General features: G+C 43.1%; 1 protein-coding gene across 1 annotated transcript in view; it reads right to left on the minus strand.

The window, feature by feature from the left end:
• The window catches only part of LOC144685834 (glutamate receptor ionotropic, delta-2-like), a 428,425-nt gene that overhangs the window by 15,130 nt on the left and 397,481 nt on the right, over positions 1 to 15,814 (minus strand). The window contains exon 14 of the mRNA XM_078550780.1: positions 14,900 to 15,066. Within this exon, the coding sequence (XP_078406906.1) occupies positions 14,900 to 15,066 (167 nt within the window). The remainder of the gene's footprint in view (positions 1 to 14,899; positions 15,067 to 15,814) is intronic.

The raw sequence follows: 15,814 nt of genomic DNA on the forward strand, positions 1-15,814 counted from the left end.
TCCTCTCAGGACACTCTGGATGAGGGCAGCAGCTCCTCCACCTCTCTGTCAGTGACTGTCGGATCTGATGAGGCTCCAATGACTGGGGAGATGCCTGGCGTGGCACTGGCTGCTCCCTCCCAGGCGGGGCCAGCACAGGCTTAACTGGCCAGACAACAACCGCCAAGGTCATCAAGGCCAACAAGATAGCAGAGTCAGCAGGCTGTCTTTGATGCCAGTACCAGCAAAGCGTTGTGGGTGGGAGGGGGGGTGCGGTGTACACCAAGACGTAATACTTGGAAATGTAAGTTAAAGGCACCATGAGCACAGGAGGGACAGGTCACGGGTGATTTTCTGTTCATTTTTGTTTGGTTTATCTACACTGGTCTGGGAGTGATGGACAGAGAAGGTTATGTAAATTTTTTTGGATTGTCAAAATGAGATAAATTTTGTTTTTGTTGTAATGGCCTGAGCATGCTTCACCTTTTTATTTTCTTGGTGCAGGGTATGCCAGTATGTAATGCTGAGTGGCTCAAAACTTTATTGCACAGGCACAGAGTGGACTTTGGATTCAAATGAAAGAGTTATTTCAGGCTTCCGGGATGGAGGCGGCAGCCCTGGCATGCATTTGAAGCTAATCTTTGGTAGGTTAGCTGAAGGAGTGTTGGATCAAGGCGTCCCTGCTGTCCCTGCCTCCCAGAGGTTACTGAGGTCTGCCTCCAGGCCCTCATCATTTTCCTCACCGTGCTCCACTTCCGACTCGCTACTGGATTCATCATCTTTGGCCTGTGCAGTTGCGTCAAGATCCTCTTCCTCCAGTGGGTCCCCCATTGCCAATGCCAGATTGTGGAGAGCGCAGCATGTAACCACTATCAGTGACACCCGCTCTGGGGGGTATTGTAGTGCATCTCCTGAACGGTTCAGGCATCGGAAGCGCATCTTGAGAAGATGTATTGTAACACTTCTCTGCCTCTGTTCCTGGGTGGTGGAGAGGTGTCATGAGCCACCTCTTCAACGGATAGTCCTTGTCACCCAGCAGCCATCCATCTAGTTGGGCTGAAGCATTGAAGAGCTTCGGCACCTGGGAGTGTCTCAGGATATAAGTGTCATGGGAGCTGGCAGGATACCTTGCACAGTCGAAGGCACCTGGCTGACCCGCTGGCACCTTGATGGCCACGTGTGTGCAGTCAATTGCATCCTGGATGCGGGGGAACCCAGCAATCACTGCAAAGCCTCTGACTCGCTCAGCATGGCTGGCCTTGTCCATACGGTAAAGAATAAAGGTCAGTGCCTGCCTGAACAGAGCTTCTGTTGCCAACTTGATGCAACTGTGGACAGCTGATTGGGAGACTCCACACAGATCCCTTACTGATCCCTGGAAAGAGCCAGTGGCATAGAAGTTGAGGGCTACTGTGCCCTTCAGAGCCATTGACATGGGGTGTCCATCCACACAGTCGAGCTGAAACCAGACCCAATCATCTGACAAATGGAAGTCACTGTCTCCCTTGAGAGGCAGAGCCTGCTTCGGCATTGCACCTCAGACATATTGAGGTAGCTGCATTGCCACCTGAAAACTCTGGCAGCAGGATTGTTGTCGTCTTCTGCGACCCCTTCAGCCTTGGACTTCTGCTGGCCTTGCGCCCCTTGTGCCTGCGCCTCTCCTCCCGCATGTTCCTCCCCTGGAAGCTGAACTGGGACACCTCCTCTTCTCCCTTCTGCCCCTCTCTTCCTCCTCAGAGGAGGTGCCACCAGTGGAGAACACAATCCCTATTACCAGGGTAATGGAACGCTGTCTGATACCTGGAAGGGTCCACATGATCTGAATCCTCCGGGAGCCTTGGAGACACCAAGGAGACCTGAAATGAAGCCTGGAAATGCTAAGAATAAAGCCCCAAACAGAGATGAAGCTGCCAAGTACCAATGTCATGAAGCTATTAATGTATATAATATTTTGGAAAATGTTTTTCTTTTAAAATAGATGTTTAGTCTGTGGGTGTGTCTTAATTAGATTAAAGCCAGCTAGTCTGGGTGTTTTGATGGATACTAGTTTTCATATGGAAGAGAGATAGCATGCATTTGCATTTTTTGAATACAGCATTCAAGAAGTGGGGTGAAAATTTGATGCCTTTCTAGCCGCTACCAAGCAATATGTTTATGTTACTAATAAAATTGGTATTATGAAAGGGGTTCCATTGTTAAAAAGTGAAGTTCAAAGAGGTTGGTGAGGCAATGAGAATTTGCATTCAATCAGTAGTGGTAGGTATAACAAAACAACTGTTTTGGGTGTGCAGGGCAGAGGCAATGTAAATTCAAAGCCTGTAAGCCTACCACTGTGTCTGCAAGGAACCAAAGTGAAAAGAACCTGATTTTGAATTTGTAAGGTGAAAACACTTTGCCTGGCGTTTGGTTAAGTCTATGCATTGCTGTTGCCTTAATGGAGATTAGTTTGGGAATTTGTTAGAAGTATGATAGTAGTAATCTGTAGCCATGTGTATATATTTTAACCAGTGTAAATTAATAAAATGTTTCAATTAGGGCAGAATTTTGCCCTCGGATGGCGTGCAGGGCCCCACTGGCTCGGCGGTGGGTGGACAGCCGACCCCTGCCACCGAAACGGGGCCTGCCGCCATTTTGAGTGGGCAGGCCAGTTAAGGCTTGCCCAGCGGCCTGCCTGACAGGAAGCGCTATGCGCATCCTGTGTGGGGGGGGTGGGTGGAGGGATTCCTCATCTGTCAAAGTCCGTTCTTTCGCGCATGCGCGCGGAAGAGCGCACTGCTCCCTTAGGCAAAGTCCTGTCTCAGGGAGATTCGTGAGAGGGAAGTAAAGTCTAAAAATAGAAAAATATTAAAATTATTAACATGTCCCCCTCATGTGACAATGTCACGTGAGATGGTACATGTTAATAATAAACACTTAAAATTTATTATATTTTTAAAAAACAGACATGAAACTTCATCCCGCCAGTGGACAAAGTTTCATGAATAATCTGGAGCCCGCTGGGGTTCCTGGCCTGCCCACCAGCCTTAAGCTTGGATGGGCAGTTCTTTAATTATCTTAACTAGCCTGTCAATGGCCTCAATTGGTCATTGACAGGTCAGCAGGTGGACAGCTGATTTCGCTGTCCGTCCACCTCCCTAAAAATTTAAAGGGACCGGGATGACGTCGGGGATTCCTCCCGACGTCATCCCGCGTCATTTTCCCCTCGGCGAGCAGGCCCCGCCCCCAAATCGCCGAGGGGAAAATCCTGGCCTTCGTTTATTGTAAAGCCTCGAGAGCTGGTGGTCTGATTCCTGAATTTAGAGTCGCATCTCAAACATAACACTTAAAATTACAGGTTATGACAGTTGTTTAAAGTTTCCCTCTGGGAGCTTTAAGTAACTCCACTTTACCAACTGCATCAGTCATAGCACCAATAAATCACCAGCAGCAAACCATATACTAAATTCCCCACTACTGACACTGGCATGCTGCTCACCCTTTTTATCCCACCCGTGGATGAGGTTTTTGAAAACGTCGGCTGCCCGTTTGCCCGTGCGACGACTGCGGAATCTCATGGGCAATGAAAAATCGGTGTCATTTGGCTTTCTAATGGCTTTAAGTGGCCTCTTAATTAATGGTAGGTGCAGCTCTGGCACCCACTCACGCCCGCCGACCGAAACATTGCACAAGTGTGCGAGACGACCGGACGCTCACCTGACGTCATCGCGCGCTATTTTACACCTAATTGGGTCGGGCGCGTGCCCACCTGTGAGACGTAAAATTCTGCTCCAGATGTTAGATAAGAGGACTTTGCAGGGTTGACTGGGCTGGGTGTGCCTTTGCCATTTCTGGTGCCTTGGTTGATGCTGGGTGGCCTGAACAGTGTTATCCGTATGCAACATGTATCAGTTTGATACAACTATGTGGTTGGCTAGGTCATTTCAGAGCCAGTTAAGACTCAGCCACATTTCTGTGGATCTGGAGCCTCATGTCAGCCAGACTGGGTAAAGATGGCAGATTTCCTTCCCCGTTATTAGCAAAGTTGCAAATTCTGTAATCGTTTAATAGATGAGGTATCTTCCTTTATATCTATGAAACTAAGAATGTGCAGTATTACTAGTGACCTTTATGTTGAGATGCCTCTTCTGTTGAAAAGAGCTAAAGAGGTGGCAATTAGCTGTCCTGGGTATTACAATTAATTAATTTCTTAAGTAAACAGGATCTGTTCTTATCTTGCAGCTTCGTTATCCACAGTGTGTACTTAAAAATGAGTAATCCAACCATTTTTCATCCAATCTATGAACTTGGAGGAAAAATTTACCAATCTATTGTGCATGCATTAACTACAAATACAAGGAACTACATGCATGTTATTTCTGATGGTATTGAATAGATTCCACAAATAGCCTAGTAGTTACAACTGTTAAAAATCATTCCTGAGGTATCTGAGCAACAGTTGCTATGGTGTTTCAGAAGCTCAGTAAGAAGAAGCTTGAAAGAAAATGTTAGCGGAGTAAAGGCAAAGGATGTATTACATAACTAGAATTTGGGCTTGTTTATGATTTTAATTGTTCGCTCAAGCTGAAACTCATGGAATCGAAAACAAATTATTGACCTGGTTCGGTTAGCTGAGTGGCAGAAGACAGCGAGCAGGGATGATGGACAGGTATTGTAATTGGCAGGATGATGTTCTGCAAGGATCTCATTTATTTACCATATATATTCATGACTTAGATGATGGGATAGGCATCCACATAACTAAGAAAGGCAGCATTGTAAGCACTAGAGATGGATGCATAACATAGAGAGAGATATGACTGGATTGAATAAATGGGCAAAACTGTGGCAAATGGAGTTCAATGTAGGCAAATGTGAAATCATCCACTTTGGACTTAAAAAGATCAGAAAGAGTAGTTTCTAAATGGTGAAAAGCAAAACAATGCATGTTGAAGGAGACTTGGGATTCAAAAGGCAATCAGAATGGAATTCTGACCTCCATATCTTTCGGTCTAGAATACAAAGGTGGTAAAAGTCTTGCATCAGCTATACAAAGACCTGGCCAGACCACAGTTGGCTTTGGGAAACCAGTTTTGGGAACTGGGGGCTGGATTTTACATTTACAATTTGGGCGGGCCGCCCCCTCCATCCCCACCCTGCACAAATGTAAAATGTGGCATGATGACATTGAGTCAGCAATACGACTTCAGCACGCCAGACTCAAATATTATGCAAGATGACCAGGCGCATTTATCAGAAACCTGCCTGCCATTTTTAAATGATCAATTAGCAAGGTATTGAGCTTGTTGAAAAGCCAATTCTTTTTCATTGCCTGCTGCATTTTTCGAGCGTTGGACAGAAAAAAGTTTGCAAGTGCTTTCTGACAGGTATAACAAGCAGTTCAAAGGTGGAAGAAAAGGCCTGCCTTCAGGACCATGGTTGCATGTAGCAGCATATTATGGTGATGAAGATGGCAGTTTCTGCATGTTTTTTTAAACACATTTTTAAGCTTTTTTGAGCCTTCAAGAAAAAATAATAGACACTCAGAGAACAGGGGGCCTTTAAACAATTCACCGTGACTGACTCCCTATTCATGACATTACCCCTCTGCCATGTGACATCCCAGCCTACAGTGCTGATTGGACGCAGAGTCACCATATGCATTTCTAACTGGCTTTCTTTCCATCGATTGGTCACCATCTGACTCTTGATTGGATTCGACGGGAAAGCAGGGGTGGGAGCAAGTGGAGCATTCAGTTTCTGTTCTGCCTCCCTCATCCTATGAAAACGTAAAATCCAGCCCCATATTACAATCCCTGTCGAAACTGATAAATTTAAAACAAAAATTGAACTTTCAGTTGATAGCTCAAAGGATGACACAAGGTTTCATGTTTTACGACTTTACTGTAACCAACAGATTAAAAATGCTTTTGACTAAATACCACTTTTGTAGGCAACTTATACTTTCAACTACAGAACAGAACTTTCCACTTTTACCTTTAACACAGCCAAAAAACCCACTTCACTGGTATACTTTACACTGTTCCTTAAGTAGTCATTTGATTTTCCTGGATCCAGTCCAAAGTGATTCTTAGTTCCCAAGTGTTTACTTCTATTTCTTTCCTTTCCCAGCCTGGTAACTTTTAACCCCAGAAATGTCTTTCATGGTGATGGTTTTTCCTGGCCCTTCAGCACAAGCTAGACAAATCTTGCAGCCTTATTTCAAAATCTCACAAATTTAGTTTTTTTCAATCTGAACACAAGCTCCCACCTGCATCCCTGCACAGTGAACCATTGCGACTTTTGACCTTCAGTGTTTCCCTCTCTCCTAGGATCCTGGCAGACTGCCTGTGCCTGAGAGTTTCAGGAATATATCAGAAACCCTTACCCTCACAAAGCTCATCTCCATGGCAACATGAATTACATGAGCCTTGTATCTAGGTAGAAATGCTGATTAACTATTCTTAAGACCCTAACTCTCTTTTACCTTGGAAGTAAATGGACAGTTTAAAGCATAACTATTTCCAACCTGACATTCTTAACGCATTCCTGGGACTTTGAAAATGAGCAGTCTAAGCAGCGAAAATACAACTGCTGCTGCCATTGTCTCCAAGTGTGGACAACTTACAGCTTCTTTCCAGAAAAACAACCGGGCCTCCCTTTAATTGTTAACAGGCATGTCACCCAGACCCATTTCAGGCAAACTTCATAACAGGTCATATGACCTCCTACATTTTACCTTAAATTAAAGATAAAGTCCTGAAATATAACAATTTTATAGACCTCATATTTGTAAAAACCACATTTTAGGAAGGAGATATTGGCCTTGGAGGAAGTGAAGCATAGATTTAGCAGAATGACAACTCTGGTAAAATTACAAGGAAAGATTATTTGGGTTGTATTCCCTGACATTTAGGTTAAGGGGCGATTTCATCAACATTTTCAAGACGTTAAGGGGAACAGATAAGGTAGATAGGGAGAAATTATTTCAACTAGTTGGACCAGTCTAAAGCTAGGGGGCATAGTCAAAGACTAGAGTTAAAAATTCAATCGTGAAATTTGGAAACACAATGGGTAGTAGAAGTCTGGAACTCTCTTCCTCAAACAACAATTGATGTTAGATCAGTAGTCAATTTTAAATCTGAGAATGATAGATTTTTGTTAACCAAACATGTTAAGGGATATAGGGAAAACACAGGTATATAGAGTTGCATCTCAGATCAGACTTGATCTCATTGAATGGTGGAACAGGCTCGAATGTTAAATAGCCTACTCCTGTTCCTATGTTCTTGATTTCTACAAGGGCTTATAAACAGCACACAGTAGAGGAAACTGAAAACCTCACAAATGGGATATAATTAGACCTAGAAAAAGACAGAGGTAACTTTTTATTGTTCAGTACATGGGACAAAACAACAGAAGAGATATCCCTTGCTATCCTAAGTGAAATGAATTTGATATTCTCTTGGAAAGTTTTATTTGCTGGCCTCTACCTCCCATAGCTAATTTCCTTTACAAATACCTATATAATTATATTTAATTATAAAGATTCAAATAGTTTAGATTATAAATTAGAATAAAATTCTTAGATTGTAATGAAAGCAATATTCTGCAATTTGCTCTATGCTCTTTAACATGGCAATTAAGTTGAAAGAATTTTTATTGGACTTCATCAATTTGATTTTCCACCAAGAACTTTTCACTATGAGCTCCACCCGGGGAGACAAGCATTTTTTAGGCCAGATTTTCCCATCCCAATGTTGGATGGAACACAGGCAGGACAGAGAAAAAAATGGCCGCCGAACAACGCAGACATAAGTTCCACCTCTGTTTCTGTCGTCAGCAGCTTTCATGAGTGCTGGCCTCAGAACTGGCCCATGCCTATTAACAGGCTAATTAAACTACTTAATGGTGTATTAAAATCCTGACTTTCTGAAGCTTTGGAACTTTGATGAAGGTGGCTGACCTGTAGGAGCCCTCAGCCTTTAGACATAATGAGGGCAGGTATGCAATAAACCAGAACATATCAATCAGTTGGGAAAGAAGAAAAATTTATGAAGGTTAGTGGCATGGTATAAGATGGTGAGTTACTAACTTATTTAAAGTAGTATTTAATGAGAAAAGCGTAGAAGGGCGACTGAACGTTGCAGAAAAAGGTATACTGGTGGTAGCCCATTTGGGGTAAATACATAAGAAGAAATGATTGTGATATTCTACACACTAAGATTGCCTTAAACCTCTACCATAGAGGAGCACAGCAAGGTTCTCTAGAGTACTGTAATTGGATAAGACAGGAGGGAGTTTACCAAGAAAACTGTGCATGGTTTGAAAGCAGAAATTCTACTGTCTTAAATATCCCAGAAGGGAAGAACAGTTTGGACCAGTACTCTTATTTCCCAGTTTTTACTGGTGTTCCATTTTAAAGCATACAGGACCAATTCGGACCAGTATTCTTATTTTCCAGTTTTTATTGTTTTTCCTTCTGGGATGAGAACACTTACAGAACCTTTTACAGGCTCCCTTTCATTCTGCCTACTTTAGAGGGCTCTATTCCTGAATTCTGGCAGCCTTATTAGTTGGCAGTCCTGTCCTGTCCCTTACCTAATTGAGGCCCCGACCCATGGAAAATCATTGCCAGTTTCACAATGGAGGCAGTAGTCGAGGTAGCTGTGGGAGTCGGAGGGCTTGTAATGAATATTAGTTGACAGCCTATTCCCAGAAATGGAAACAGTGAAGTCAAGGAAGGGAAGGGATGCGTCAGAGGTGGGTTATGTGAAGGTGAGAGAGGGATGGAAACTGGAAGCAAAATTGATGAATTTCAGCCTTTTAAAAATGTATGAAAACAAAAAGGCATTCAGTAATGATGGGTATGACTTTCTGCTTTTTATTTGTACCAAAATTGTAGATGTCTGTATGAAGAATATAAATACAACTTTGAAATAAATAGCAAATGAAAGTTTTCCCTGGTGTGTTTGTAATTTGTTCTTCAGCAGGAATACTCACCAATAGTCAGAGATAATGTAGGTAAAATTCAACACCATTGGGGCGTAAAATGGGCAGCAGTGGCTAGCCACACATTATGTACCTGCTTGATTTCACTCTCCACTAACTTCAGTAGAAAGAAAACTAAAATAGGTGTATACAGGTGATGGTTTCACTATTTAATGTTCTGTTACTTAAAAGTTCACATCTAGTTGATGTGAATTAATTCTCTAGTAAAGTCATTAGACTTCTGTTAATTTATTTTTGAACTACACCAAGGACATTGGAAATTATAAAGCAAAAAATTACTTGCTGGTCTAGCAAGCATCTTCCCCAGAGACCTGAGGTCAGAGAATCCTTTCTGCCTGTTTAACATGCCTGATCCACTGAACCCAATGGAGTATCCGAGCTCAGGATGGGTCCTCTACTTTAAATATTTTAAGAGCATGCTTGTGTCAGTAAAGTTGAACATTGGATGGAGTAGAGGTAAAGTTCTGCATTGTATCAGTCCCCCTTGTAAGAGAACCAATCAAATAAAATTGGAACATGCAATTTTAGGCCATGAACCCAGTGATCCATGCCTGCAAAGATCCAAGTGCTGTTCCAGAAGTCTCGATTGCTGGGTGGAGAAGAGGAAGGAGTCATGGGAATCCTGGTAAGGGAAGCCATCATGAGGGAAGACCACAGGACACTTTAAATCACTTTACAACAACTTGCCAACTGTATTCACTGCTATAATGTAGGAAACACAGCAACCAATTTGCACATAGCAAGGTCCCACAAACAGCAACATGACAGTCATCAGGCAATCTGTGTTAGTGATGTTGGCTAAGGGATACATATTGGCCAGGACACTGAAGAGAATTCCCCAACTCTTATTTAAAACAGTGCCAGGAGATCATTTATGTCCAATTAATAGGACTAACTTAGCCTCAGTTTAACATTTCATCTGAAAGATGGCACCCCCGACTGTGCGGCAATTACTCAGTACTTCAATGTAATGTCAACTAATGGTTGGAGTGGGATTTGGATTTGCAACCTTCTGAGTCAAAGTGCTACCATGTTAACAACCAGTGTAGAACTGCAGTTAAGTTAAAATTCATTGCCTTTATTTCCCCCCCTATAATTACTGCTCAGTGTGAAATGGTGGCAAAGAAACTTTACTGCTGTGCTAAAGCTACATTGGAAAATTCACATTAGCATTCAAAAGGGACCTTGTGCATATATTTCTGTTTCCTGGAAGGTAGTAAATCAGTGAAAAAAATCACACAATGGATGAAAAATAAATGTTGAATCCAACTCTTTCAAAATGCAGTTTTGCATCATTTTATAGAACATATAAATGGCAATAAATAATTTTTACTGACCCTCTCACACCAAATGAATAAAATCATAACATATAGTTATTATTATTCATGGTCTGCCATTCCAAAAATGTTTGCTGATCTCTTGTACATAAACTTTCCTACCCTATCAGCACATTCCTTGAGTCCCTTGGTGCCCAAAAGTTTACCAATTTCGGTCTTGAATAGATGCAACTTTTGAATATCATCAACTCTCTGGGCAGAAAATAGCAAAGGTTCACAACCCTCTGAGGGAAGAAATTTTTCCTTATCTAAGTTTTTGTTCTTCTAGTGATAAAATCCTTCATCCGTTTCTGATAATAGACTTGTGGATCCAGTGGCCAGAATTTTACGCTTGGCTTGCGGGCGTGCGCTCGACATGCACGTGTGTAATACGACGCGTGATGACGTCAGGCTGCGTCCTGGCACTATCATGCACTCGCACGATATTTCATTCGGCGGGTGCACGCTGCAGTCGACTGCGTATCCGCCGATAATTGAAAGGCCTATGAAGGCCATTAACGAGCTAACTAACTTCAAATTTACGCTGTCCGTCCAACCTAATGGTTTACGGGCAGGCGAAAAGGCCAAGTGGCCTTTACATTTTTTAGGAAACCTCATCCATGAGTGGGATGAGGTTTCCTAAAGTTAATACAAATTAAATTAAAACTTTCTTTTGACAGTAACGACATGTCCAATCTCATGTAACACAGTCACATGGGGGAACATGTTTCATTAAATTTTTATTGTCTTTATTAATTTTTTAAAAAAGTGCTTCAATCTCCCTGATGCAGCACCGTGGCTCAGAGAGATTGAAGCGCTCTTTCACGTGCATGTGCAAACTGCACGCCAGGCCTGCTCTCCCTCCTCCCCCTGCCTGCACAGGTTAGCACTTAGCACTGCCGCTCATGATCCGTACAGGGCGGGCCAATTTGCGGAGCCGATCGCGGGTGGCAGTTGGCATCCTGACCGCCCCCTCCTGCTCCCGCCAAGCCTGCCCACGAGGGAAAGATTCTGGCCAGTGTTTCTGTTTATGGGGAGAATTTACTCTCCATCAGACGGACCGGTCAGGAGCCGGCGCGGAGCTGACTGCCGCCCGTGATCAGCTGTGCGCCGCCATTTTATGTGGGCAGGCCAATTAAGGCCTGCCCAGCATGACGTGCACCCAGTAACGCTCTGCGCTCCCTGTACGGGCGGGGGGAGGAGGGAGAGTCGGCGCCTGCAGAAATCTCCCTGAGGCGCGGAGCTGCCTCAGGGAGATTAAGTTGAATTTGACACTTCAAAATAAAAAAAAGTTAAAAATCATTTACACATGTTCCCTCATGTGACAACGTCACATGAGCTAGGACATGTTTATCAAATGTTTAATAAAATATTTATTAATTTAATAAACTCTTCATGAAACCTCATCCCGCCCGTGAAAAATGTGAAGGCCGTCTGGGCTCTTCCCCTGCCCGCCAACCTTAAGGTTGAACAGGCAGCCCTGTCAATTAGTTTTATTGCTGTGTTAATGGCCTTAGCAGGCCTTTGACAGTTAGGCAGGCGTGCAGCCGACTCTGGTGTGCGCCCGCCGATCGAAAGATCGGAATGATGCACGGTGCCGTTGAACACCTGCCGAACAGAAAATGCTTGCCTATGTTTCTGTTGGGCACAATCTTTCACTGTTTACACTTTGAAACCATTGGCTTAATATTCTTTCTACAGTAGGGTGCCAAGAGCTGCATGAAATACTCCAAGTGCAATTCCCTTTCTTCTATATTCAATAGCCCAAGTATAAAATCCAGAATCCTTCTTAATAGCATTTTCTACCTGGACCTCCTGTTATGATGTTACTACTGGACAATTCAGATCCCAGGCTGGAACCCAGCTTGATAGATCCTAACTTTTATTTTTTGTTTAGAAACATGGAAAGTGGCTACTGAACAGAGTCACAGGAGTCAGCTGATGAAATTTTAACAAAAGAATAAAACACTTATTAAACAAGAAAAGATCAACTATATTACAATACTCCTTCACCCACAACTATGCCTTTACAGATATATACAGATTAGTAAGGATAACACAAATTGCAAAAGTTATCATGTTCATAGTAAGTACACAGTCCACGTAAACCAATAGGCAACCTGTGGTCAGGCACACCACTCTCTGAAATCAAGTGACAGATGCTATGGATCTCTCATCCGGCCTCACTGAACTCCTTCTTTCACATGAGGGTTTCCAATCTCCGCTCTCAAGGAACCCACTTTGGAATCTTTTCCCAAATGACGCTTTCTCTCAGGCGCCTTCCACAAGGGTCCAACTCTACTACCAATGTTCCTCTCCCGGATCACCAGATGCATTCAAGCTTTGCCTTCCACGCACTTTCTCAGATACTCAGCCATGCCAACAGAACACCACTGCTTCACATGTCTGTAGTAAGGAGTCAACCTTTGGCTGTCTCCTTGGATCTTCTGGCTTCTTACAAGCCTACTTTGCTTTAAGTCTGTGTCCTGCGGCTTTCTCCCTTTAAGCTTCGTGCCTTCCTCTCTGCTGTTCACTCCTAACTTCACTTGACATGAATTTTTCCAGATTCCTGTTCTTTCCTTTTGACTAGAAGGTCTTCTTGAGACTTTTTTTTTTTCCACTCCCTGCTTTCTGGGACCTTCTCCTGTTCTTATGGGAGCTCTGCTTTCTGCAATTCCCTCCCCTGTCCAGCTCCTCCTGGCTCTGGTTTCAACTGAACTAAAACTACTTTTCTGCTTTTCTCTGTCTCTGTGGGTCCCTCTCTCTGCACCCAACAGCACAGTTTTTTTCTACCTTGTGTTTGTTCTAACTTCCTATCACGAGTCATAAAACCTCATTACAATGTAGCCATATTTTAAAGTGAAACCAAACCTCAAGTTTCTCCTTTCTTAACACATCAAGACAAAAATACAAATCAAACTTAAAGCTAAAACTCATTCCTAACAACCGCAAATGCAAATATAACTTACTTAATCTCCCTCTCGCTTCTAACGTTCCCTTCAAAAGGGAAAGGCAGTCATTATTTATGCCAAACACGGTATTAGTGTTGCTAACTATGTTTACTTCATGGCCAGAAATTTCCACCAGCTGGGGGGGTTATGTGGGGGCGGGCGGGCGCGAACCTGATCGGTGCCCCCAATCGGGTCCATGCTGCCATTTTATGTGGGTGGGCCAATTAAGGCCCGCCCATCATGACGCATGCCCAGAATCGCTGAGCGCTCCCTGTGTGGGCAGAGGGGGGGGGGGATTCCCTGAGTGGTTCCCTGCACTCTTTTGCGCATGTGTGCGAAAGAGTGCAGGGATCTTCCTGAGGCACAGAGGTGCCTCAGGGAGGTTTGTTTCAGTGTTAAACTTTTAAATAAAGGTTTTTAAAACTTTTAAAACATGTCCCCTCAGTGTGACATGAGTTGGGACAAGTCAAAGAATAAATGTATAAATTTTTATTAGATTTTAAAACACTTCGTGAAACCTCATCCCACCTGTGGATGAGGCTTGATGGAAAATGTGAAGGCCGCCTGGGCTCTTTGCCTGCCCGCCAACCTTAAGGTTGGACGGGCAGCTCATTAAATTGAGTTAATTAGGTTTTAAATGGCCTTAATAGGCCTTTGACAGTTCAGCGGGCGTGCAGCCGAGTTGGCTGTGTGCCCGCCGAACTGAAAATCTAAATGACGCGCGGTGATGTTGGCACGCCCGCCCGACGTCACCGTGCGTCATTTTACGTGTCGGTGAGCGGGCTCAACCCCCCCCACCCACCCCCCCCCCCACCCCCGGTTGCTGACGGGAAAATGCTACCCCATGTTACTGATGTTGCAGGAAGGGCAGCGTGTGCTGCTAACCAAGATAATCTATATCATGATAAGCTGGTAAGAATGGGATAAAATAGAATTCTGAAATTCAAAAAAATCAACCTGAATTTATTTCTTCCTGCATTTTTCCGGTGCTTTTGATACATGTGTTTCTGGGGAGCCCTGTAAAACTTGAGGGGATGTGGTTTGCTAGATAATTGCTATAGTAAAATTCGGCAAAAACCTCTTTGATGCAGAGGGGAGAAAAAAGCCTAGTTTTCTGCTTAATGCAACCGATTAGGTGAGCATAAATTTCTTCAATATGTTTTGCCATGGAGCCCCAGCATGAGTTCACTCCTATATTCCCTGATGAATAAAGCCTGATGATTTAGCCAGTGGAAATCTCCACAAACATTATTAGTGCCAATATTTTTGGTTTTTTTTTGGGAGGTCAGCTTGAATCAAGTGTTTAACTAACAATCTGTTCCCTCGTGGTTCTCCATGTTGCTCATACACTTGCAATTAAAAAAATATAAATCAGCTTTTGGTAGACTCAATGTGAAAGCCTCCAGGCAGTTGAAATTGAGAAAGCAATTGAGTCTCACCATTATGGATTTAAGTAACCTGGTATTCTAACTGCTGCATATCCATTTCTGTTAATACTGCAAGTAAAAAAATAACATATTGTGTGTTGCATAACATAAGTTGAGTAGCACCACAACTATTTTAAATAATTAAAGCTACTGCAGAATGTTACTTGGTTTATTTTTAGATATCAAGAAGTACACCGCAATATTCAAAACAATTGCATTTGAAACATAAATGACATACCTGTGTGAAAAAATATCCCTGTAAGTGCTGCCATCTTGAAGAGCAATGCCATAACCTCTATCGACTTTAGAATTCCTTGCTGTGACAAGGGTGCAGTCAGGTTCATTCTCTACAATATATTCTAGTGCTGCAACATCCCAGATGAATGCATAATTTCCAGATTTTACCTTAAAATATGAAAGCATGTTACTATATGGATTTTTCATACACTAGCTCTGTATTTAGTTTTCAAAAACAAATGAAACAGGAAAGTACTAGCTGTATCAATCAATATCTTTTTATTTACACTCAAATATATTTTAAAAATGGTCCTGAGATTTTGAATTCCTTACTTAAAATTTATATTTCATAACTAATTTTCAAATTTTAGACTATTGAAAACATGCATGAGCTGATACAATGGGAATGTCAGGTCCATATTTTGTAAGACAAGTTACACTATTTAGTGTATCAGCAGTGCAATGATTTTTATTTATTCGTTCACAGGACGTGGGCGTCACTGGCCAGGCCAGCATTTATTGCCCAGCCCTAATTGCCCTTGAGAAAATGGCTGTGAGCCGCCTTCTTGAACCGCTGCAGTCCATGTGGGATAGGTACACCCAAGTGCTGTTAGGGAGGGAGTTCCAGGGTTTTGACCCAGTGACACTGAAGGAACGGTGATATAGTTCCAAGTCAGGATGGTGTGTGGCTTGGAGGTGAATTCGCAGATGGTGGTGTTCCCACTCACCTGCTACCCTTCTTCTAGGTGGTGGAGGTTGTGGGTTTGGAAGCTGATGCATTTTCATTTCCTTACAGGTTCTCCAAAGTCCTTGAATGTGCTGTTGCCTCTCAAATCTGTGCTCACCTTTCCTGCAACTCCATGTTTGAATTCCTCTGGTCAGGTTTCTGTCCATGCCACGGTACTGATTCGGCTCT

This window comes from Cetorhinus maximus, chromosome 10 (genome assembly GCF_964194155.1).
Source record: "Cetorhinus maximus chromosome 10, sCetMax3.hap1.1, whole genome shotgun sequence".
NCBI classification, from domain to species: domain Eukaryota; kingdom Metazoa; phylum Chordata; class Chondrichthyes; order Lamniformes; family Cetorhinidae; genus Cetorhinus; species Cetorhinus maximus.